The sequence below is a fragment of the Podarcis filfolensis genome (assembly GCF_964270895.1).
Source record: "Podarcis filfolensis genome assembly, chromosome: Z".
Taxonomy (NCBI): Eukaryota; Metazoa; Chordata; class Lepidosauria; order Squamata; family Lacertidae; genus Podarcis; species Podarcis filfolensis.
The window spans coordinates 23,263,692-23,289,926 of NC_139617.1; the positions used below are offsets into that span (position 1 = coordinate 23,263,692).

Consider the following 26,235-nt stretch of genomic DNA (forward strand, 5'->3'; position numbering starts at 1 on the left):
ATTGAGCTTGCCTTCCTGGGTCACAGCTGTCACTTCCTGCAGATTTGTGAAGGAGAGGGGAGGGCCAAAGAGGCAGGTGAAAACATAGAATAGTAAAAATAAGAACCAAACAGCAGCAGGAGACAAACACAGAGCAAACTTTCTTCCTGAAAGACAGGAAGGAAGAAAAGAAAGTGCCCTTGAGCACATGCAGAGGTCATTTTCATTGCAAGGGAGAAACTGAAGGGAGTCCTTTGTGCAAGTGGACAATTGCATACCTGCCAGGTGCCCTGGAAAAAATGAGACATCAGAATTTTTTTGTGCAAGACTATGGTAGCCATTTTAGGTGCTGCACTCTTGCCCCCAAAATGCACTGTTTTCAGGGTGAGAGAGAGAGAGAGAGAGAGAGGCACGGGTCACATGACTCATCTGGGAGCACGTCCCGGAAGACACGCATCCCAGTTTTGGTCTGAAAAAGTTGGGTGGTATGCAATTCTGGCAGCCTTTTCCAAAGCTTTTAAAGTGTGGATGGAGGGTGACCCCCTCCAGTTAAATGGGTTTTGGGCAAGGGTACAGGCCCGTGGTGGGTGAGGCCAGAGGTAAAAATGGGCAGAGATAAACAAATGTAAGGCTAGTTTCTACACAAACATTCTCTCTATATTCTCCACTTAGACAACCAAGATGCAATATCAGAATTCAAGGAACATCCCAGCCAGGCAAAAACATTCAGGCAATGCTAGTGACACTGAGGCAAAGCTAGTGAGATGTCCTAAGAAAAAGAGGGACATTCTGGGATCAAATCAGAAACTGGGATGGCTGCTGTAAATCCAGGACTGTCCCTGGAAAATAGGGACACATGGAGGGTCTGTTAATGTTTTATTATGTTTTTATATATGTTAGAACCTGCCCAGAGTCTCGGGGCAACCCAGTCACATGGGTGGGGTATAAATAATAAAATTGTTATAATTATAATTATTGAGTAGGACACCACTATTTTCGTTGGAGAAATGTTGGAGGGTATGTGATAATGCCTCTTGCTTGTCTGGCTAGAGGATGGAAATATGTGTGGGGTGTTGTGTATGAAGGATCCTCTGGTTTTTGTGCAGCTGGAATGTAGCCTGCTGAACAGAGGCCAGAGTCACATTTATCGCTTCACTGATTCACTAGAATGTGGTCCCCAGAAAGCTTCCCTATAAAGGAATGGAGCCCTCAAGCTGAAAATCCTTCCTTACCCAGGAGCTAAGGTGTGTACATGTGACATCCTGTTGAAAGATTCCTTTCATTCCTAGGGGCAGGCCTTTCTCTCAGCCCCACCACCCTCACAGGAATGTTTGGCAGGGATGTGGGAGAGGGCCTTCTCGGTGGCTGGTCCCACACTTTGCAACTCCATTACTAGAGGTGCTAGCCTGTTTCCCTTCTTGTTGTCTTTATGCCAGTAGGTGAAGACCATTTTATTACAGCAAGCTTTTGGGAACTTACTGCTTTAAAGGAAAGGGCTTTTAATAGGGCTTTTAATCTATCATCTATCTATCTATCATCATCATCTATCTATCATCTATCTCTATTATCTCTCTCTATCTATATCTATCTATCTATTTCAGTTATAGTTTAATTACTTTTTATCTATTATCTTTTATATGTTTTAGCTATTTGTGTTCATCTGTGTTTATATTTATATATTTATATCCCTCCTTTTTTTCCAGAACAAGGACTCAAGGTGCCTCACAAACATTAAAACAATGTTTGTGAGGCACCTTGAGTCCTTGTTCTGGAAAAAAAGGAGGGATATAAATACGGTAAATTAAATAGAATCAATAAATCAATAAAACACCTACTTACCTAGAAGGAAGCGTCATTGAAATCAACGGGACTTACTTCTGTGTAGACATGTACACTGTTATTATACATTTCATCCATTAAATATTTCTGAGGGTCAGTGATTATTTTCATTGTCAAGCCGTTTTTAAATTGCAAATGCCTCTGTCCAGATCCCATGCATGCAAGCAAATTCCACACACATAAATCAGATGCATAGTCTCATAATGTCCGTCTATCCACACCACATTGATTTCAGTGATATGTGCATTTGGATGCTTATCTGAGCGCATTTTTCTATCCTGGTCCTGATGTGATTCAGGAGGCATACTCAAATGAATATAGCACTAAAATCGATGCAGCATCTGAACTCAAATAAACATTCCTATGCATGTGATTTACATGATGGAAAAACTAGAAACACTGCTCATGTCTTTTTCTGGGTCAAGGTGGTATTGTTTTAATTGGGACATATTTGTCATTTAATATGTTAGTTTGTACATTTGTAAAAGTGACCCCTTAAGTCAGGGGTCAGCAAACTTTTTCAGCAGGGGGCCAGTCCACTGTCCCTCAGACTTTGGGGGGAGCGTGTCGGACAATATTTTGAAAAATAATAATGATGCAAGAGCACCACAAGCCCTGGTGGCTGCTTACCTGTGTCTTGCGAGTGGCAGGGGCTGGCGGTGGTGGCAGAGGAAGGATGAGCGGCGCACGAAAGGGCTGCTTAAAATGGTGGCCGCTTGAGCGCTGCTGCTGCTGGCACCAACAAAGCCCACCCCCCTTCCTCCTCTAGGCAGTGCGGGGAGAAGCCAGGAGGAGGGAGGGAGAAGCTACCACTGCCACTGTGTGAGGGAGGGAGAGGGAAAGACCGCGCGCGCTGGCGATCCACGTGGCGATCCCTGGACCGTCCGTGGGCAGGATCCAGAAGGTAATTGGGCCTAATCCGGCCCGTGGGCCTTAGTTTGCCTACCCATGCCTTAAATAAATAAATAAAATGCTAAGTAAAGATTTGGACTACGTTTCTTTCAACAGTAGAGCTGAGGGCTCATCCACCCATGCTTTCTAGGCACAGGTCCCTGCTTTAAAGTGCTGTGTCTGTGTGAGTTTTTGTTATTGTTGCCCTCTGTAACCGCTCTTTAATGCTGCATCAGAACAAACAGTAATTTGGGTTTTCTGCGGATTGCCATTTGCTCCAAATCAAAGCTAAAGAGTGGGCTTCCCCAGGGAAAGCACTGGGGGAAAAGCAAAAAATGCTCTGATGTAGAGATTTAAAGCCTAGAAACACAGCACAAAAGGAAGCCTGGATTAGTGTAGAGTCTCAAGCCGACTAAAGTCACTTCCTCCTTCCTTTGCTGAGCAAATATGATAAATTGAAGAAATTAATCAGATTTATTATGAGAAAAAAGTAACGGTATAGAAAACGTTCTTTTGCATAGTCACAGCTATCAGGACATATAAGGCACCAGCCACCAGTAGATGTGCTGAAATAGATATGAAGTGGGTTTATGATATTTTCCTCCATTTTTGCACATTGTATATCCACTTCTGCAGGGAAATGGGACTACACATAGCAATGCTGTTTAAATGGAAGTGTCACGGATGCTGCTGTTATAGATGCTGGCCTCTCCAAGCCCTATCTTTTGTTAGGGATCCTGCATTTAATGGCTCTGAATCTCAATGGGAGCTAGTGGTCAAGATGCACAGAGATCATCCCATGAATGCAAGAGCTCTTTTGGGAAGGTGACTCATCCTCCCTGGAGCCCCAGTGATGGGTCTTAAGGGCTTTGTGTAAAAGAAGCAGCAGTTTGGAGAGAGAGAAAATGAGACAGGAGCTGAAGGGGAGATAAGAAGTGAAGGTAGCTGGGAAAGCTGAATAGTGGGAGATTCATGATAGACAAAAGGAAGTACTTTTTCACACACTGCAGAGTTAAACTACCGAATTTACTCCCATAAAATGTAGCTGGTCACTATTCTGGTCAGCTTCAAAAGGGATTAAACAATTAAACAAGGAAAAGGTTATCAATGGCTATGAGTCATGATGGCTAGAATGTTGTTATGAATTTTTTGGGGGGTGGGGTAGGGCAGACAGTTCCAAGCAACTCCAGACAAGAGATAATATTTGGGAAGGACAAAAATACTGAAGTATACGGGGGGGGGGGGTAATAGAAAACGATATTATTTCTAAGAATTGTCTTCATTAGTACTGCAGTTTCTACAAGGCTCTTAAAAGGAAAAAAATGGAGACTATCAGCTTATCCCAAAGAAAATCAGTAAAGCAGACATGACAGGAAAAAATTAGTTTCAGTGAGAACCAAAATCCCATTAGAAATGAAATCCTTGATGGAAAAAGAAAGGAAGAAAAGTCTTCACACTGGCATTTCTGCATTAAAAACCGTTCACATTATATTCTCACTCTTACATTATGAGATGTAGATGTTTCTGCAGCAATATTTAAAAGACAGAAGGAAAGGGTTCTCTTGGTACTTATGCCAGTGTCAGAAATGTAGGGAATTGTGGCCTTGAAGAGAGCTTTCTTTGTTGCAGCCCTTGAATTGTGAAACTCTCTCCCCACAGAGCTGTGTCTAGCATCCTCATTATACAGTTTCTGTCATATGTTGAAGATGGACCTCTGCACCCTAGCCCTTAGCAAAAAAAGTATTTTTGTGGAACCCATAAGTCTTCTCTTCTCTTCATCTCATCTCACCTCACCTCACCTCACCTCACCTCACCTCACCTCACCTCACCTTATCATCTTTACTGTGCTTTTTTGCTTGGAATTGTTTTACTTGCTTATATAATTGTGTATAAACTACTTGTATGGTTATATTGCTGTAATCTGCTCTGGGACGTTGCACTGAAGGGCTGGTGAGAAATCACACCTATAAACAAATAAATGTTATCATAAATGCACCCTCTGAGTAATGCCCTCAGAGGTGAATGCCTTTATCCAATATTTTGAAATTCTGAGACTAAGTTCTCATGTAATGCCAAGCCATAGTTTGGTAAACACTCCCTCCTACCACTGAGTGCTAAATTCAACAAATTATTTCTTGTTTAACACAAACCATAATTTTCTGCTTGCCCTCCAAGCCAGACTGGAAAACCATGAATCAATAAATAAAACTGATACAGTACAGTTAAAACTATAGGATTTGCTGCAAGTGGTAGTGATGGCCATAAACTTGAATGGCTTTAAAACAAGGCAATTCATGGAAGATATCTCTATCAGTGGCTACTAAGCATGATGCTTATGTTCTTCCACCACTGTTGGAGGCAGTAAGCATCTCAGCACTAAGTGGGATGATTGTAGATCCACCAGAAAGAAGTGGGCTGCAATCACACCACACTTTGACCTCTAGAACAAACAGATACTACAGAGATAATAGGCTGTATCTAATTGAGTTATAGTTATTAAAATTAACAGCCCTAAATTAGTTGTGTCTCTTAACTTCAGTAAGTCTACTCTGAGTAGAAATTGCATTGGCAACAAGCCAACAGCTGCAGGAAAAGAACCAGTGAAAAGTTATGGTAAAAAAATGTCACGAAATCTTCCACAAGTCATCCACCACATTTCAAGTTTACACAGTCCTTTCATCAACAAATGTTCGATACAATCAAAGGCAGATATGTGTCCTTGTCTTTTCTCAAGTTCCAGAAAGCTTTAAGGCTTATGGAAGATTTCATTATAGACATTTTTAGACTACATAAAAGAGGCTTCTTGTTTTCAGGCTATGGTACTACAAACATTTCTTGAAAAAGCATTGTGAACTGGTTACAAACAATGCTTTAAAAATAGGGACAAAGAATCTATGTATCTTTTTTATTGAAATCCTGACATTTTCAAACTTTGACTTCACCATCAAAGCAACAAAGCTTCAAATGAAACCAAGGCTGTCTTGCTCTTAGCAATAATATTTTTCAACAAATAGACTTTTACAGCATGGCTAAACTTTGAGGATTGCAGTTTGATACTATTCATCAGTCTTGGCCATAGAAATGAACCTTTCATCATAGTTATGAGAAAGTACTTCTTTAGGAGGATGAAGGGGTTCCCTATTTCCTATAGATTGCAGCCCCCTTGTTTCTTCTCAGTCCTTGTGCAAACATGCCTTAGGAAGCAGGTCTAAGTAGAAATTTATGCTACTGAGAAAACCAGTCAACTACCATAGACAGAATAGTTTACAAGAACTACAAGAACTAGAAAGAGGTTATGAATGCTCAGCAGCTTGGAAGCAAACATTATGCTGGGGGGGAGCGGGAGCAGGGAATGGAATATTGCCATTTTAATTCAATCCTAAATCGAGGTAGGCTAAATCTGTCCATATTAAGTCCTGCTTTGCGAAGTGGGGCCCATGACCTAACATTACTGCCTTAACACAGACCAGATCCAGGCACTCTTGGAGGAAACTGATTTTATATATCTTTTTCAATCAGGCTTTAGGCCTAGTTTTGGCACAGAAACTGCGTTGGTTGCCCTGTATGGTGACCTCTGTTGGGAAAGAGACATGGGAAAGGCATCCCTGTTAATTCTCCTTGAGCTCTCAGCAGCTTTCAATACCATCAAGCATGGTATCCTTCTGGAGCAGCTGTCTGAGTTAGGGGTAGGTGGAACCAATTTGCAATAGTTCTGGTCCTACTTGGATGGTCATTGGAGCCTTTAATGTGGGATTCCTCAGGGTATAATTTTACCCCCCATGTAACATCTACATGAAACTGCTGAGTGGGGTTATCTGGAGTTTTGGAGTATATTGTCAGCAATATGCTGATGACACACAACTCTACTTCTCCTTTACATCTGGAGATTTACCTGTGGAGGTGCTGGACTGTTGTTGACATGTAGGTGGTTTCCCACAGAGCGAGATACATTAACAGCAAGAACCTTTATTGACTAACAGAACTGGACAGCAGGGGCAAAGCAACTGCTTATATTCATTTCTGAAGGGCTGGGCCACTCCAACTCTCAATGTTATTGGCTGTCTAAACTCCTAAGCGATGAATCATAACTCAGAGTTTAAGGACCATTGTTCTCTGATTGGATATCATGCTTCAAATCAAAACACAGGGGCTCAGAATCCTTAATCCAGACTCAAGCTCAGGCAAACACAGACCACTGAACACATAACACCCCTCTCCCTTAGTCATGGATGCTCGACTGAGGACCTTCTTCATGTGCCTCCTTCAGGAGAGACATAAAGGGTAGCAACATGAAAACAGGCGTTTTCCTGCAGTGGCTTCCTGAATGTGGAATGCTCTCCTCAGAGAGGCTCGCCTGGCACCTTTGTTGCATATCTTTAGGTGACAGGCAAAAACATCATTCTTCTCCAAGGTCTTTGGCTAATTTATAAAAAAACCTATGGCCTTTTAAACTATGTGTATGTGAGTGGGGTGTTGTTTTTGTTGGTTACTTTGTTGTGCATTTTTGTGGTTTTATATTTTTTATGGAGCATATTATAACTGAACAATAAAAAGCAGAAATAAAAAGTGAATAAAGGGGAACAATATTTTCAATCCATTGACTGAATAGGACCATAGATTTCTCTTTCCAGTTCATCAATATCAGTCTTTTGGTCATAGTAAGGGCACAAAGAATCCAGTTATGTTGTCCAGTTGTCAAATTCCATATAGTAGGAACGTAATTCAAAAGAATATTTTCATCTGAAAATTTTAACTTTTTCCACACAGTCCTGTTTAAACAATCTAATACTTGCTCCCAATACTTAGTAAGCAAAGGACATTGTAAATCATGTGTTTCAAAGACGTCTTATCATTATAACATCTCCAACAACATGCTCTATTGGACATTCCTTTTCCATTTAAATGTAATGGAGTTCAGTAAATTCTAAATATTATTTTATGTTGTACAGGTTGTAGTTAGATACCTTTGCTACAGAAACCAAAACACTTTCCCACTGTCTACATAGGAACCTCAAATTCTTTGTTCCACTAATTTCTTAAAAGTAGTTGATGGTAAATATCTATAACAAGTAATTGCAGACCTTTTTTTTAGCTTCAAAGGATTTGACCAATTGTTCTAATATCTCTGGTGTCTCAGAACCTTTAAAAGCTGCTGTTGTTACCAAGTATTGCAGCTGCAAAGATTGCCATGGGGCTACATCTGAAATAATAGTACCTCTCTGTTCTGCCTTGGTCAGACCCTACCTGGAGTACTGTGTCCAGTTCTGGGCACCACATTTAAGAAGGATAAAGACAAGCTGGAACATGTTCTGGAGGGTAGGACCCAAACCAATGGATTCAAGTTACAGGAAAGGAAATTCTGACTAAGCATCAGGAAGAACTGATGTTCAACAGTGAAACAGACTCCTTTGGAAGGATGTAGACTCTTCTTCCTTGGACGTGTTTAAACAGAGGTAAGATGGCCATCGGTTATGGATGTTTTAGTTGACATTCCTTCATTGTAGGAGGTTGGAATAGATGACCCTCAGGGTCCCTTCCAACTCTACAATTCTATGATTCTAAACAAAACCCCAAACCCTCTGGTATTAAAACCTGATGATTACAACATTCCAACACTCTCAAAGAGGCTGACATGCTCCTTTTTCTCTTTTATTTGCCTTCCTTGTACCTTCCTTGTGAACCCACAGTTAATAATAAAACTGATATTCTTGAAAACACAAGATATCATCAAAGCTTCCGCACAATTCCTATCATAGTACATCCAGGCTTTGTGCAAAATCAAAGAACTTTTGAATCTCACTCATCCACTGTGATTTGTCAGAAACGGCATATGATTTTTAAAAAGACAAGGAGAAAATGTCAAGACTCACTTGAAGATTTCAACTGAGGGGTGCACTTCTTATTCAGCTCCTGCTTTTGGTCAAAGTAAATGATACTGACTAGATAGGGAAATAGTTCTGCGGGGGGAGGAGAGAGAAAGCAGTGGGGGGATCCAGAAATGCTTTTGCTCTCTCCTCCAGCCCCCAAATTTCCACACACCCTCCAACAATTCTCCATGAAAATAGGGATGTCCTATTTATGCCCCACCCATCTGACTGAGTTGGCCCAGCCCCTCTGGGCAGCTTCCAACACATTTAAAAGCATAATAAAACATAAAACATTAAAAGTTTTCCTATACATGCCTTCAGGTGTCTTCTAAAGGTCATAAAGTTACTTATCTCCTTGGCTCGGGGGTCACATAACTTTATACCCTCCAACATTTCATCTTCAAGGAAAGTCAGACATTCTGGGATCAAATCAGAAACTGGGACAGCTTCTGTAAATCTGGGACTGTTTCTGGAAAACAAGGAAATTTGGAGAGGCTGTTTCCTTCTTCATTTCACCCCCCCCCCCAGCCTGGCTTCACCATGTCATTTGACTTCCCTGTTTCACAGTATCATACTTAATATATTTCCAGTGTTATAAAAATATATTATGAAAAATGCTTTGCAAAATGTGTATATTAGGAAAAATTTCATACAAACATGTGTAATAAGGATACATAAAATGCTAATGGATTTTCATAAGGACTTAACATTTTAAAAAGCTACAAACTGATGCAGAAATGTGAAGAACCAAACTTAAGAGTAGAACAATGAGAAACTAAAAGAAATCCAAATAAAAATGTTTTCTCATCCCTAGCAGATAATTAAACTGTGGGACTCACTCCCAAAAGATACTGTTCATGATGGCCACCAACCTGGATGGCAAATTCGTGGAGGATAAGATTATCCATGACTATAGATCATGATAGCTATGCACTACCTCTGGTATCAGAGGCAATACACCGCTGAATGCCACTTGTTAGGAATTACCAGTGAGATCTTATTTATTTATTTGAATGTTTATATATGCTGTCTCAGAAAAAATATATCACAGCAGTTGACAACTATATGAAAACATAAAATCAAACAATAAAATCATAAAAAGAAATTAAAAACAAACGTCAACAGACCTTTGTTGGGGGATGTGTTCTTCTTAATTTCCCACATAGACCTGGCAGAATAGAAAAGTTTTCATCAGGTATTTAGAAGTTGGCACAGATGGTGCCCGCTGAATTGGCAGGGTGTTCCACAGAACTGGGCCGATGGCACTGAAGGCTCCATCTCTCATTGTTCTCCAATGAGCCTCACCAACTCAGGGAAAGACCAAAGATGCTCCTGCATATGATCTTAGTGAGTGATTGACTTGGGATCTAAGGGTTCAGGTTATCCCCAAGTTGTTCAGGGCTTTGTCAATCAATACATGAACCTTGAACCTGGCTTGGTAGCAGATAAGACAGGCAGAGCTTGCAGGTTTCCCATAGGTATCTGGTTGGCCAATGTGAGAGCAGGGTGTCGGTCCTTTCCTGCAGGGCTCTTCTGTTGTCCTCAATTAATTGTTATAAAGGAAGCATTCTCATATGCCTCCATTAAAACCTGATTACACAGGCCCAGGAAGTGTTGATATTTCTGCCAAACGAAGAAAACATTTCTCTTGAATAAGATAAATTTGACTAACCTACTCAACTAAATGAAAAATCCTTGGAGTCGGTGCTAAGAAAGCCCACTGGAGTTAAGGAAATTGATTTTTTATTTTTTTTGTTCCAAAGGGCAAAAACTATGCCTCTTTATTATTGAACTACAACCAAAGTAGCAAAGTAGCAGTATTGGAACATTCCTATTTTAAGCAAAACTAAGCCCCACTGTGGACATTTAACCAACAAATGAAAAATATTTATTGGTTTCCATAAGTTAACTACAACTCCACAAATTGCCCAGCTGTGTAATTAAATATTTTGAGTCTGTGGAGGGATGCTGCAGTGATAAAGAAGGGGAGAAAATGCTTCCATCAGACATCACTAGCAGTAACTACAAGCATCCTCAGGTGCAATGAGACTTCCATGGTTTCCTTCTACTGTTGCTATCTTTTTAAGGGTAAGGGGGAAATGTGGAAATATGTATCTCATAAAAATAGCTCTTTTGTTATTTCGAAGACAGATTGTTTGAAACATCCTGATGGCACATTCGTAGGGCTGATCCGTGAAGTGTTGGGATAATTAATACCTTTGCAGTTTCTGTGAATTGTCCCCCCCCCCAAAGAATCTTTCTGTAACAAAAAAAAAGTTGCAAGTTTTATGCCAATTATTATTTCCCTTCTAAGACTCAAACTTTCTGCTCTTTTGACAATAAATATATGTCTTCAGTTTCAGTCTAAAAATGAGTGTTTGAAAAGAACTTTGTCAATTTACCTAAATTGAATACCACTTTACAAAATGGGGTGAAAATAGACCTTAACTAAAAGCTATGCTCAATAGCTTGTCTTTATTTCATTTAACATGGCTGGCTCTCACTGTTATTCTTAGAGCACACAAACTGGGATGCCTTGTTCCTGCCTGTCAATAACTCCCTCTTTTTCCATTCTGAAAACTGTTAAATTGTAGGGATCTCAGTGTTTTGGTCGAAGATGATCAGGGGTTTCTAAGCTTTTCCTTTGAGTAGTCACAGAAACCAGAGTTTTGGTGAGTGCTGGGGGGCAGGAACTGCTCAGAGAACCTCAGGGTGCCCATTTAACTAAATGGAGAAACTAAATGTTTCTATTGATTTCAGATTGTAGGAACATGAGAAGCTGTTCAGCACCAAGCCGGGTGACTGGCTGATCTAGAATAGGAGTGGGGAAATGTTTTTAATACAAGAAGCACATTTCCTTCTGGGCAGCACTCTGGACAAAAGTGGGTGGAGCAACAAATTTTACCATTCTACACACACTCACACACCCTTCTGTATACTTCATCCAGGCAAGTAAGAGGCGCTATCAGAGATTCCAGCCAGGTAAAAGTGCCTATGGAGTGTAAGTGTCTACGTGTCCCTATTTTCCAGGGACAGTCCTGGATTCACAGAAGCTGTCCTGGTTTCTGACTAGATACTGGAATGTCCCACTTTTCCTTAGGGCATCCGTATTTTCATTTGAGAAATGTTGGAGGGTTTAGAGTTATGTGACCTCCGAGACAAGGAGATAAGTATACACCCTTTAGAAGATATCGGAAGGCAGTTTTGTATAGGGAAGTTTTTAATGTTTGATGTTTTATTATGCTTTTATATATGTTGGAAGACGCCTAGGGTGGCACCTCTCAGGTGGGTGCCATTGCTATTACAAGAGAACATGGGAGGTGCTCGTGGTGAGTTCTGGCATTTCTTTTTCTAGGAAAACAGCATAAGTGTGGCTAGGGAGGGGAAATGGTGTGGGGAGAGTCTCAAGGTCAAGACAGAAAGGCTTGGGGTCTCACTTGGGCCCCATGCCTGAGGTTCCCCTCCCCCAATCTAGTTCAATTTTCACCAATGCTACCTGGCAGCAGATCTTCGGCATTACACTCCTTCCTAACTTTTCTTGGATATGTTGGCAATTGAACCTGAGGCCTTTAAGACACAAACTGTGCGCTCTGCCACTGAGTTACAACCTCTTCCCCCATTGTGATTTGTTTTGAATGGCTGGTGAGGAGAAAAATGTGACGCATCCCTGAAGACCTCTGGGCCAAGAGGGTCTCCAGGGAAAGATTGCCGCCACAAGTTTTCAGAGCTGCAGGCTTTGTAGCTGAAGATCAGGGTATGGACATCAATGTCAGCAGCTACTATATAGAGCTGCAACAGTCAGCCATCACAGGACTGTCTAAGGAAGAGGAAAAGAGGAATGGGGTACAAGAAGAATCAATTTGGGGGAGGCTACTCAAGGTGAACCGTGCTTACTTTGATCAGGGTTGGCTCAAAATATTTTGCTGCCTGGTACAAGGGACAAGATGCACCACCATAACTCTGTACAGAAGACAGCTGAACCGTGTTTGAATTATTTCTTCACGACTGGGAAACCTCAGGCCTGGGGTGGGGTGGGGAATATTGGATAGTAAATGGTTAAAAAGTTAGCGCACACACCCTGTCAGGGATTAATGTGTGACTGACATCACACCAATGCATAGCTGGTCAGAAGTGGCTACATGTGGCACTACTAAGCGCAAAAGAAGCAGTATAACATTTGCTCTCAATGTGTGAATGACTTCACATTGTTTTACTCAATGAGGGGTGTGTCACCCAAAATGCCCATTTCCCATCCAATCCAACTTGCTTTTGTGTTTCCTAAAACTGCTTCAGTGGTTTTTTCTAAAAACACAAACCAGTGACCACTGTGATGCATTTCATTAAATACCATCCACTTCCATCTGAATAAATTATTATAAGTTAGCATTAAAATAAACTGCTGGATGGGTTTTGTATCTCAAGGCAAAAGAAAAAGAAAAAAAGAAAGAAGCCCAGGTCTGTTATCAATGCAGCTTAACTGACTCAAGTTAGAAAATACATTTTTAACAGTCTTATCCTTGTTCCCTCCAGGAATTGCTGTACAAGAAAAGATAAGGCTATATGCTTTTTAGGAGCTTCTAGCAATATTGGAAAGTGGTCATCTTTCTCATTAAAGGAGCCAAGCTTACTAGTTTATAACCATAGTAGAGGTGTGTAGAGGCTTAAAGATTTGCCTTGCATACACATACAAATATCTGATCAGTTTCTGGGTTGTTATACGCTCTCTCCACTCTAATCTGTGCTTTGGGTTCCAAACCACTCTTTATAATACAAAGCTCTGCCTTTCCCATTCACAGTAATAGGGGATCCATAACCTCCCCCTTTTTTTGACAAAAGTGGATGGAATTTACAGGCACAGGAGCCCCTTCAAAACAAAGACCAAGTCTATAATGTTTTAAACCTCTGCCAGAATTATATAAATTTACAGAAGCGGTTATCCCTTCATTTGAGGAGATGGAGCCTGGCATATTTCATAACAATAGTTACAGTAATTCTCTTGTAAAGACAGACTTTAGTGGGGTCAATAGGTGGGGTCAATTATTCCTTTTGTGTGAGAACTTCTTGTGGGTATATGGTTAAGGGTTAACACATCTGCATAGCAAACACACATAACTCTAGCAAAATATCCTATATCTCTTGAACTACCAAAAGTGTGTGAATAAATGTGAGTGGTGGGAATGCCTGTGGGTTCAGATACATTCACTGGAACAACTCCTTCCCTTGCTGTTGCTTAGATTATGTTAAATTTTCCATGCATGGAATGGGCAGGAAAGATTCCAATGCAGCAGGGCTGACTAACATCAGCAAACTTGACCAATGGTATTTTGCTAGAAAAAGAGGTGCCGGCACTTACCATGACCACCTCCATTGTTCTCTTACAATGGCAATGGTGCCAACCTGAGAGGTGCCGGAACTAAAGGAACTAAAGGTAGTATGCCTCTAGATACAGGCACATCCAACTCCCAAGAGACTGCAATCTACTCCCAGTATAAAAAAATCTGGCCGTGATCTATCCATTGTCATTGGAGGGAGGAGGAGCGTGGGTGGAAGGGGAAGACAGACCAGAGTTGTTGAGCTTTTTTGTGAAGGATAGAAAAGAGTTGCTGAGCTTTTTTTTACGGGGAAATGCTGTACATCACTCACTGAAAAATCCACAACTAACAAACGCACACACTGAAATAGACAATCATTGTATCCACAATCAACATCAACAAATGCCAAATGACCGCCTACATGATGCAACGGAGGAACTGAGAAAGGGGGGAGGGGAGCAGAGGCTTTCAACCCCCCATTTTTAATCCTGTGATCAATAAGGATTCCGCGATTGACCACGATCACCCGGGGATCTACCTGTTGATCGCAGTCGACCAGTTGAACATGTCTGGACTAGATGATCCTCACAATCACTTCCAACTCTATAGTTCTGTGATTCTATGATTCACATTTGAATGAGAAAGAAAATAGCAAGACTTGATTAATCCTTTCCATTCCAGATCACAAATCATTGTAGACTTGAATAGTTTTTTTGTATTGCTTGTGTTTTTTAAGTTTCTTCACATGGTACTTACTGAATTATTCAATCAGGTCTTCATTTTGAACCCATTTTCATTAAGATGCCCACTGAGCTTAATTCTGCCACGAGTTGCTTTTTATGTTATGCTTGGTTAGCATTAGCTATTCCACATTGCTTAAAATAGCAAAGAGGCAATGGTGAGAAAAGTCTGTACTGACATTCTGGAACGTTTGATTCCAATTTACATAAGTTCCTCATCTAAAGCACCACATTGTTTCATGTGTATGTTAGTGTTGCCATATTGGCTACAAGGATAAGATCTGGTGACATTCAGAGAACCTGTCCTTTCAAGGAGATCAGCTTGCCCTTTCCTTTGCAAAGCTTATCCAAAACATACATTAACACATTTTCGTAAAATATGCATTTTTGCATGCATTGTAATCTAAAACACTCATGTTGGTGCGCATTTCTGAGCTGAGCCTCAGAAATTTCAGAGCAATGTGAAAACCAAATAATAACTGCATTCCAACTCTCCTAGCAATTTGGAAAGTGTGAATCGGTTTGCCTAAGTTAAAATGATGCAGAACCTTCAAATACTCCATCATATGAAGGTACTTTCCTCAAACCTCTGCTGTTGTTTTAAAACCACAATTTTCTTCTCAGTTCCCTCTCTCATCCTTGTTTTACTGAAGCATCTGCCATTGTTTTAAGCCATCACTTTCTTTGGGGACTAGATGACCCTGGGGCCACATTCCAACTCTACAATTCTATGATTCTCTCTTCTCACTCCTATGCCATGGCTATGGTGTTGTGCAACCTGCATTCTGTTTTACTCATTACTCTGCCCTGACTTCATGCAAATCCAGGATTGTGATGAAGCATTACAAATCCTCCAATAGGGGCTGCATGATGGCAGCCTTACACTCTTATGTGCACATGCATGTGCAAACACACACCTGCAACTCAGGCTAACATTTCATGTGTCAGTAGAAATCAACTGCTCAACATTTGTGCCATAATAAATGTGGTTTTCTTAAAATGTCACAAACCCTCTGTTGTTTATAGTACTCAAATGCCACATAAGATTCTTTTTAAAGATACTGCCTATTGCATTTAAAGATATTTAGCTCATAAAAAATCTTTATACATATTATTGTACTGTTATTATCTTTGTGGTGTAACCGCCCCATTATCAGTCACCAGCTGTGAAAGAAATAACTGTTTCTGTCTTGCATATTTCCATTTTGTTTGTTTCATACCAAAGAGAAACAACTGGTTAAAGGGAGAAGGACAGAGGTTGTATTGCAATGCGTGCAGCAGGCTCTGCATCTCAGCTGGAAACTGGATTTGACAGTGAGTACTTGTGATTGTCTATTTCCTGCGGAGGATATCGCGAGGCAATGGGCTAGCATTCAAAGCAGCAGTTTCTCTAACGTATTTCTCTGGCTTCATTTATCTGTTCAGTGAATAGGAAATCTGCTTAAGCCGCTCTGCCAAGATATGCTATTCCTTTGGCCTCAAATACATTTTTCACTTTGCCATATAGGGACGAAAAAAGTGCTATAAACAACACAAATGTCTTTTATCACAAGGAATGCTTAATTTGTGCAGCAAAGTTTCTCTTTGCTGCATTTTAAGGAAGACCTTGAATACATCAAGCTTTTGGTTCTGGCAAAGCAGTTTCTCTGAATTATGTGGATTGTGGCCTTGCTAAATAAATTTGGTATCCCGTGAACATGGAAATTATCATATGCAAACAGTGTCTTCATTTGCTAACAATGCATACGGCTTTCATGTACTCTCCATTCATTTTCCCCATAACTTTTTCTGCACAGTGAAAAATGATTGAAGCATACAGAATTGAATCTCATTGCTTGCACACATCTCTTTCTAGAACTGCCTACCTGTCACAAGGCTGGAACCAACCACCAGTGATTATACCTCTGTCAATTCATACTTGGCTACACTGTGCTTAAGCAAAACATCTTTTTCAGAAGCTACATAGATCAAAGATTTAAATTTCTCTACCTCAGTTGCATTGCTTTGGTTGCCTTATACCATGTAAGGGTTATACTCTTTATGGCACTTAAGAAAAGATTTACCCTCTGTACTTGTATATTCAAAAGCCTTTCATGGATTAAGAGGAGGAGAAATGACACCCCACCCCCCATTCTAAGAACAATAAGTTAGGATTTGCTTGTGCTATGAGAGTTTTATGATATTGATTCATTTTGTTTATTCTCCCTCTGCTGTTCTTTGTTGTCCTTTATGCTGCATTTGCCTTTTTATTGTTTTAATATTGCATTTTCAAAAATAAAAAAATAATGGACACCACCCAGAAATCATTGGCTATGAGGTTACATTGAAATACCATAAATACACACACACACACACACACACACACACACACAAACAAAACTGTAAAAATAACAGAAATTTGGGCTGTTAGTGTAAATTTGTCTCTTTTATGAACTCAGAGCCAAAGGATGCTCCGTAATACAAAGGGACAACCAATGCCAATGGTTGTCAGGTGTACGTAACCTATAAGATCAGGACATCTAGATGCATAAAACCTGAGTTGTTATTGCGGACCCATGTGTAGGAAGCATGCAGCATGGGCAGGGCCACTGAAGGGCAGAAATAAGACGCAGGGCATTAGTGCTGGGTTGACATAGGCCACAACTATTATTGATTGCAGATGTAAGTAGGCTTTGGTGAAGGCACTGGGTATGTATCAGGTATCAATCCTGCTGGTTGATGGATCAACCCTAGACTGAGGGTCATACATTAAATTGGAGTGACCTGTCAGGGTTACCACCCAGAAGGGCACAATGGCCCATCAGTCCCTGTGTGGACCACCAGATGAGAAACCCCACCGCAATGCCTTATCCGCCAAAAGTTGTGACGATTGCTATGAGGTAGATGAAAACCTTCAGACTGGCCAAATTCCTCTCTGGACCCAAATTCAGAGACCAAGTATACCATAGCAAGGTCCATACACAAACTGGCCCATTCAACTTCGGGGTGGACACTCGGAACAGGGCAAGTGGATGGGAAGTCCAACAAAGGTCTGAGCTGGGAGGCCCAGGCACAGCTTGGATTTATAGAAAACTCACAGGCCTGAACAAAGTCAGGTCCACTGCTGTGTTACGCCTCCCAGCTCCTCCTGGATTAGACAATTCAATTTGGTGCTTCCCACAAAAATCACATGGCTGTAGGGGGAGGCTCTGGTACCCCCCCCCATGGCCGTGAAGAACACTGCATAACTTTGGGACCAGGCCATGGCCATAGAAACCACACTCTCCTGGAGAACCAGGTAAGTGGCAATTAGCTGCTCCCCCACACAGAGGCAATGCACTCCCCTAGCATTTGAGTGTGAATCTGCTGCCGGAGTGCACTCACTGTCTTCTCTCTAGAATTGTAACCATTCTTTGCATATAAATTACAAGACTAATAAACAACAAACAAATTATGATTCCCCTCCATGCACTAGAAACCACACACATTTAAACTCTATGTGTTTAAATAGGCAGCTACAGTATGTCATTAACCCTCCTCTTTCCTTGCTTCATCACCAAAACATTGACCCGCTCCTGTGGAACAGCCTGCCAATGGAGATTCAGTGACAACCTTCTGTGCCAACTTTTAAATGCCTTTTGAAAACTTTTCTATTCTGCCAGGCCTACGCAGGCCATTATGAGTACACCCCACACAATGCTCTATTGGTGTTTTTTAATTTTAATTTTAAGTATTTTAAACTTTTTATTATTTTATTGTTCAGTTTTGATTTTATATTGTTGCAAACTGCTATATCTTTATGATCCAGTTGTATATCGTGTCCTCCCTAAAAGAGGACACATGTTGCGGTGAGACCTGGAGACTGACCTCCTGGTTGTGGGTGGGTATATTGGACAGGCACAACTCCTGATTGGTAGGTCCCTTGTTGCTGGGTTTAATCTAGCCAATGGGGTGCAGTCTAAACGGATCAAGGGACCTATTTATGACCATGCACTGACCCACAGCTTCCTCTTTCGGCATGTGCATTCGGAACACACGCCCACCTCTCCCTACTTTTGGGGCATGTAGTGATTGACCTTGCTATGCCGTCATGTGGGCACATGTCGTTGGGACAGAGGCAGAAATTTCCCCCACTTGCCTGATTGGCTGTTGCCATTTGGGTTTCGCCTGACACGTAGCAAATCATCACAACTTGTAAGGTTGCGGATAGGTACTGGTTCAGGTGATAGGGATGGGAGAACGGTCTCGCCATCCCTATGTGAAGGGTATTCCGTTAAAGGAATCCAGGGACTCAGCTTGGTTTGGTCAACCCCCAAGAGGGGGTTGTGCCCGTGCATGAGACCAGGGGAGCATCTGGGGAGAGAACAGAGTCTGTTCCCGGGCTTTTCACCTACCTCAGGTGTTTACCCTTGGCTGACCTATGCTGGTGCCCTGATAGTCGAACCAGAGCTTACGCAACCACTCACTTTTCTGTAATCAATAAAGTTGTGGCCTAAATTCTGCCAAAAACCAAAACTAAAATTTGAGTCAAATGTGTGTTTATTTAGGGGGGAGTTCTCTGGGTCTGAACACACAAATAAATACTTTTAAATAAGTAAATAAATGTATATATTAACTAGTGTCTCATCACATTTTACAGTTTTGATGAGAAACTGAGAAAACACATGGTGTTTGGTAATTGTTTTTAACATTTTCAACAAAGTTTGTTAAAAAAAGGGGGGGGGATAGATATATGCCCCACTTTGTAAGTAACATTATTTTTACATTTTCATGTACGTTTCTTCTTTTTCTGTTTGTTTTTATAGGGTCGCCATATTTTGAAGAGCAAAAAAGAGGAGACATTTGCCAACTTTTACTTTCAACTATGGATCGCTATGACAACTCTACCCATGAAAAAAGAGCGTGTCCTGGAAAAAGAGGACATATGGCAACCCTAATAGAATCTATATCATCTGTCTGTCTGTCTGTCTATTGAGGGTGGGGGTAACGCAGTGTAAAAGAAGTGTTATAATGCAGGATAGAACCACTAGCATTATAGTCAGGACAAGTAACACAATAATATTCACAATAATTCTGCCAGGGCTGGACTTTGGTCTTTCAAATTTCAGCGGCACCCTGTGCAAGGCCAAAATTTGGTGGCTCCCAGACTGTCACCTTCCATTTTGCTCAGTTCACTAAGTTATAAACTGTAACACCCCGCAGCACCTCTAGGCTCGGTGCCCAGTGCAACAGAACTGGTTGCACTGCCCTAAATCCGTCTCTGATTGTGCATTCAGAAGTGGGAATATTCTGTTACTATTTCAAATTATAATGCTAGGGTTTCTGTCCCAGTTTTGAATGTTCTTTTTACATTGCGTTGTGTTGTGGAATGGTGGCTTTTTGTCCTATGTGCTGCCATGTCTCACTAAATTTCATTCAGGCTAATGGGTGTGGTATGGCACAACAACGAACATGGTGGGACAATTTCGCTACTCCTTCACCCTTTCTTCCCCCCCCCCGAATGAAATAACACAGAAATGAGAGCTAAACATGCACTATGATCCTTTAGTTTTCCAGAAGTGGTGATTTATCATGTGAAAGCTCGAACGGAATGTGGAAATGAACAGTTAGGAAAACAGCTGGGAAATGAAATAAACTGCCTGTGAATGCAGCCTGAGTGTACTTGATGTCAGTTCTGCAGATATTTTGTATTCTCCGCTACCAGGGAGTTACAATCTGGAGACTCACTACCTCCTGAGGATTTACGCTATAACCATGATTTTTGGCGGTCCAGGCTAAAAGTTATAATAGTCTTTTTAAAAATAAAATAAAATAAAGACAGACTTCTTTTTTCTTTTTCTTTTTTCTTTAAAAAAAACTTCTGTGCAAACAGTATTTTATTAAGGAAGATAATAGATTTCTCAGAAGTATTTATTGATAACCACCAACACATGATTCACAACCCTATTATAAATATACTTGCTTAGGTCAATGATGTGATGGAGGTCAACTTGTTCCTCATTTTCAAAAATCATGGGTTTGCTTCTTTGTACCTGACTTCACATGGCTGCCTACATACAAAGCAAGTGTTCAGTGCATTATGGGCTGGCATCATAGATTGTTTATGTATTTCAATTGAATAGTGGGGGAAATGAAAGCCCCCCCCCCAACTATCTTATTGTGTATTCTCTACAATTAGAAACTATTAGAGAGAGTTACTGTGGTAGTCATAGCAAACACAAAATGTGTGTTTCATTACTCATGCCCTGCACAAATCACAAAAACTTATTTTATGGCATTCCAAGCTCTGGAAAGCAAAATGGGAAATAAAACCATTTAGCAGCTTGAACTGAGTGAAGCTCCTTTCAATATTTCTTCAGAGGAATTCGAATTTCAACACTTCTTTCTTTTCTTTTGATAGAGTGCTATTCTGGTGCAACTACTGGAGAATGCAAGAGGGAGAAAAGTAGAAATGATTCAACATCTTCAGACATTACATAGTGTTTCAGACAAAATGGGGAACACAAAATCATTACTTGGACCTTCAGCAGTGAATAAGGTTAACCAATAACACAATTTTCACGGGAGGCTTGCATGGGAGAACTTTTACTGTGGTGTGTACATTTGTTTTTCAGTGCTGCAGTCTAAATCCTATGGATGCTTCTCCTTGGGCTGACTCTTCCTTCCCAGCCAAAGTATACTCTTTCCTGATCCTCTCCTTGGCAGCCATGCTTCTAAGTTATGCTGCCAGCTACATGCTTAAGTTCATTTGCATGGATTAGCTCACTATAAACAGTTTGCTCTGCAGTTAGCAAAAATCAAGGTCCCACAGAAAATCAATGACACTTGGAAATAACTTAACCTTGTCTGTGTTCTGCCCTTGATTTACAGATGGGGTATCTTAGTATGTGCTAAAATGTACATTAGAGTATAAAGGGTCGTTCCTGTGGTTATTAGAATCAACAAGTTAACTGTGGAGATATGGAACCAGCTGAGGTATGCCTTTCCAGCCCTCTGAACCAGGAAGCGGAAGCATCCAGCCATGTTAGCAGCAGAGCCACCAAAAGGAAGATACTGTACAAGGAGGTACTGATCCACGAGGTAACTACTCCTTTCCTCCAATGACCTCAATGTGTCATACATGGTTCTTGTTTTCTTTTTATCCTCACAACAACCCTGTTAGGTAGGTTAGGCCAAGAAACAGTGATTGACCCTTATTTCCTATCATGCTTCTTCCTGTGCCCTCTGCTCTTCCAGCTTTAGCATTCCTCTGTTATCCTGCCCAATCTCTCCTTCTTCCCCTATGGATGTAATTTCCTCCTTGAACAGGTATGTGGTAGCACCCCTCCTCTTATCTCTCTCTCTCTTTCTCTTTCTCCTTCCTTTCTTTGTCTCCATTAAAAAACTATTTTTACTACACAATCTTCAGCTTATCCCTCATAATTTTCAAAGGTCTTGCCAAAACAATCTTAGGAATTAGTGCTGCATTTGATAATTGTGCTATTATGCTAAAATGCAGAAAGCATCATTTATGTATGTAAGTGCAGGGCGGAGAACTAAAATTTCTGATTAGACAGGTGGTCAAAACTTACTAATTAAATCAAATTGAGGAAAGGATGATAAAAATAAAACAGAGTTTTTTCACAGCTGCATATCATATATTGAACATATGAAAAACCAAAGCATTCTTCAGTAGATCTTGCATGTATATTTAGCAGCGGCATGCACCAGATTCACTTTGTATCCTGCTTTGGAAAAGAAGAAGAAGAAGAAGAGGAGGAGGAGTTTGAATTTGATATCCCGCTTTATTACTACCAGAAGGAGTCTCAAAGAGGCTAACATTCTCCTTTCCCTTCCTCCCCCACAACAAACACTTTGTGAGGTGAGTGGGGCTGAGAGACTTCAGAGAAGTGTGACTGGCCCAAGGTCACCCAGCAGCTGCATGTGGAGGAGCGGAGACGCAAACCCGGTTCCCCAGATTATGAGTCTACTGCTCTTAACCACTACACCACACTAAAGCACTTTAGATGTTTCTGATTCAACATGAAGTCAGAATTGGAATCCTGAGTGAGCAAAAATGAAGTTTTGTGCCTTTCCATTCACTATTTTGAGGGATTTTTTAAAAAGAAAGCTTTAACTTGATTTCATGTTAGCATATGTGAATGTAAATGAAATCTGAAGGCACAATAACTCCACCAGAGAAAAAACAAAGCCTTCCAAATTAAAGACAATGAGCACTCACACTTTACATTGTGATGCCCTTTGTGGGATTGCACGCGGTGCTACAGTTCCCAGGGAGCTTAATGGCAAACAGGGGCTGGCCTGCCTCTCAATGTTAATATCTGGAGGTTCACGCCCAGCCTTGGTAGTCAAGTTTCATTGCTGGGAGGTGGGGCCAGTCCCATTAATAAATAGGGGGTGCAACCAACAGTAGCCAGGCAGTCGACTCAGGAGATTCCCCCACCCTACCCTCCTTAGTTTAATGTTTTCTTGTTTGCAGGTCAACTTTTTCTTCCTCTTTAGCGGGCGCTGCTGTGGTCTTTGACTGGTTGCTGTTGAAGGACTGGGAAGAAATTTTCCTGCATTGCCAGGTTTTGTCTTCCCCGTAGCAATTTGTCACAACTTTGGCAGTTTATGGCCTTGGGTGGAATCCTTTAGTCTTTTCTTCCCTATAATGGGGTGCTGGTGGTGGTTTTGAAGTGGTGTCTCACCCCCTGCAGCGGTGATTCCAGGGTCCCCCTCTTAAAGGGGTTATATATATATGGGTGTCACTGGCCATACACTGAAAGGTCGTCAGTGAACTACCCTGTGTGCGGGGATATGGGCTTGGCTGCCTGCTCATACATCTCGCAGTGCACCCCCATATCCTATTTACCCTGATGTTCCCCCAACTGGGGGGCTGGGAGGGGTACACACCCAAGGCCTAAGCCAAGGTCTTCCTAAATTCGGAAGTTTAATAAAGTTGTGGCCTAATTTAATTCCATAACACGTTGTCAGAGTCTTTATTCCTCTCCTACGATCCCTGGGGCCTGTGGCTGTCGTGGCCTGGTCACACAAATTTGTGTGTGTCCATGTGTGCCCTGGACACCTTTAAAAAGAAATCCTCCAAAAGTAGCCATCTATTTTTCATTATTATTTTTGGCAGAATTGTATGGTGTTTGTAGGCATGGCAGACCCTTTCGAGGGCATGAAACCTGTCGAATTTCAGTGTGCTAACTTTTGTGGTAGTCAAAAATAATTCACTTAATCTCCTTTATTCATTATGGGCAATTTGTATGAAAATGGCATACTTCAGATAAGTACCCGTACACAGTAAACCTGCCCAATTGCAGACAAATAGCTACAGGGGTTATTTGTGCTAGGACCAGTTTTTTGTTTGTAAAAAAAACATAACTGACATGGTTTTTATGTTAATTTTGCCTGGGAACTTTTCATTCTAAAAAAAGAAAACTCTGGGCACTTAAATCTGCATCACAGGAAACAGTGGATGGCAGTGAGGGGAAGCACCCCAACAGCAAAAAGGAGAAGACTACTTGGGATACTGCTTGCCCCAGGTGCTTTCTGTGCATTTTTTGTGCCTTGAAGAAAAAACAGTAACTTCCAAATAGTTGACTTCTGCAGCAATGGGGTGAGGAGCAATTACTGCTGTGCCATTAGCAACACGCTAGAAGGACTGCATGCAGAATTACTTCTGTGTAAATTCTGTCACGAAATTCTGCAGCCAACAAATGCACCAAGGGGCCTAGGGTAGTTACATGGGCTCTAAATTCATCCTTGTGTGCGCTTGGTGCCATTTTAGCAACATAAAGAAAACTGCATATCAGAAATAAAGGGAGTCTTAGCACTGAGGTTTCAGAAATACATGTCTGTTTGACCGCCCTCTCTGTTTGACCCAAGTTTTTCTTTCCTCCCAGCCAGCCTTTACCTTTATGCTATGAATGGAGTCAGTATCCCCCACCCCGTCACTTGGTTACCTTTGCAACAACCAACTGGCTGGATCCCAATGGAATTAATCATTTACCTCACAATGGAATCAATTGTTATTGTAGTTTAGCACACTCTCGTAGTTGGCTGGAGGCTTGCCCAAAGTATGGTAACCATCAGTTCCCCCGAGTCTCTCTAAAAATGACCTAATGACATGAGAGTCCATGCATCTGGTGGCAGCAAAACTCAAAGAATTGAGTGTTCTAATCCCAGCCTTCTTGTTTCAGAAGGAATTCGTTTCAGAGATGTTAAAGATGCTTCCAAAGGATTTGCGTAATGGATACTGCGTTTGGGTAACACAGGAGTGGACAGCATTTATTTTTTCTGTTGAGGGCCACATTCCATTTGGGATAACATATTGAGGACTTCATATTTTCTCTCTTTTATACAAGGCAATACAAAAGTACTTCCTCCTTCAATGCACCCTCGAGAAAGTCACTATAATTTCCCAATACAAAATTATTAAAAGCAGCCACCACTCGCCAATTAAACCTTAATTATGAGTGAAAAGCAGCATGCTAAAAATTATCCCTTTTATATTCTAGGACTACTCTAAAGTATGGATAATATTTAACCTTAGACAAGTGGATTTTCTCATTAATGTTCCTGTGTACTTATAAGAAATGTCAATTTTATTTATTTATTTAAACCTTTTTCTTTTTGCCCTGCTCTTCAGTGAAGAGGCTCCCAGGACATCTTCCAAATCAATAAGAAAATGAGATAGTCACTGATCTCAGATATACAATCGAAATTACATGATGCAAAAGAGGGGAAAAAAGGATGAAGAACAAGGGGGAGGGCAGGGAATAAACTCAAGCACCAGCTGTTACAATCACAAAGTTCTCAATAAAGATGAGCTGGTATGGAAACAATGCTGGAATAAAAGGAATCAAATTGAGTTGGCTCTCAACAGAGCTGATTTCAGTTTGCAAAAAGACAACATCGAGACATTAATTAATTTTCTAACCTATGTCTTCTGTACCACCTGGTCTTAATTCACAGTATGCACTATAATTTGATGGAAACATCATTGACTTGACATGGCAATCATGAATGCCTTTTTTTAAAAAAGAAGACTTGCAGTAAAATAAAAGAAAGGGCAATATAAACCAGGGATGAGGGACCTTTGACCTCTCCAATGGTCTGGATTACAACTAGGGCTGTCTGAGAATTCTGAAGAAAACAAAAATTGGAGCAGAAACTGGCAGTGTTTGTTTATTCATTCCATGTCTGAAACAGAAATCATTTCAGTGAATACGATCAGTATTCACTGTTGCTGTTGTTGTTTTCAGTACACAAATAACATGTAACTGATTATATTCTCCCTCATTTGCATTGTTTTTCCTTAGCGCTGAAATGAATGGGATTGCATAATGTAACAACAGCATGCTTTTTAAATATAATTTAGCTACTTAATTATGTAAATTACATAAGCTACACAATTTATCCACAGCAGAAGTCAAACTGCAGTGGAATATAAACAGTGCTGCATGAGACGAATACAGGGCAGAATGGAAAGTGATGCCCTCTTACATTTCTAGCTACCAGTCTCATAATCTCTGACCTCCGGCAATTACAGCTGAGGCTGATAGGAGTTGGATTCCAACAACTTCTGGAAGGTCAGAGGTTTCCCATCCCTGACTGCCTATGCTGAGCATATTCCAT

At 40.9% G+C, this 26,235-nt stretch overlaps 1 protein-coding gene and 1 long non-coding RNA gene across 4 annotated transcripts in view; one reads left to right on the forward strand and one right to left on the reverse strand.

Moving 5' to 3' along the window:
• Positions 1–20,445, forward strand: part of LOC310754334 (uncharacterized protein) — a 79,410-nt gene extending 58,965 nt beyond the window's left edge. For 2 of the 3 annotated variants that reach the window (XR_014543709.1, XM_083596185.1), the window contains 2 exons: positions 15,854–15,942; positions 19,413–20,445. Coding sequence is in view for 1 of the 3 variants with exons in the window: in XM_083596185.1 (XP_083452311.1) it covers positions 15,854–15,942; positions 19,413–19,544 (221 nt within the window). In the remaining 2 variants the exon portion in view is untranslated. Of the gene's footprint in view, positions 1–7,994; positions 8,163–15,853; positions 15,943–19,412 lie in introns of those variants that run through there. The other variant, XR_014543710.1, reaches the window with a different exon arrangement.
• LOC310754396 overlaps positions 1–26,235 on the reverse strand; it is a 215,624-nt gene that overhangs the window by 102,748 nt on the left and 86,641 nt on the right. The gene's annotated exons all lie outside the window — the stretch shown is intronic.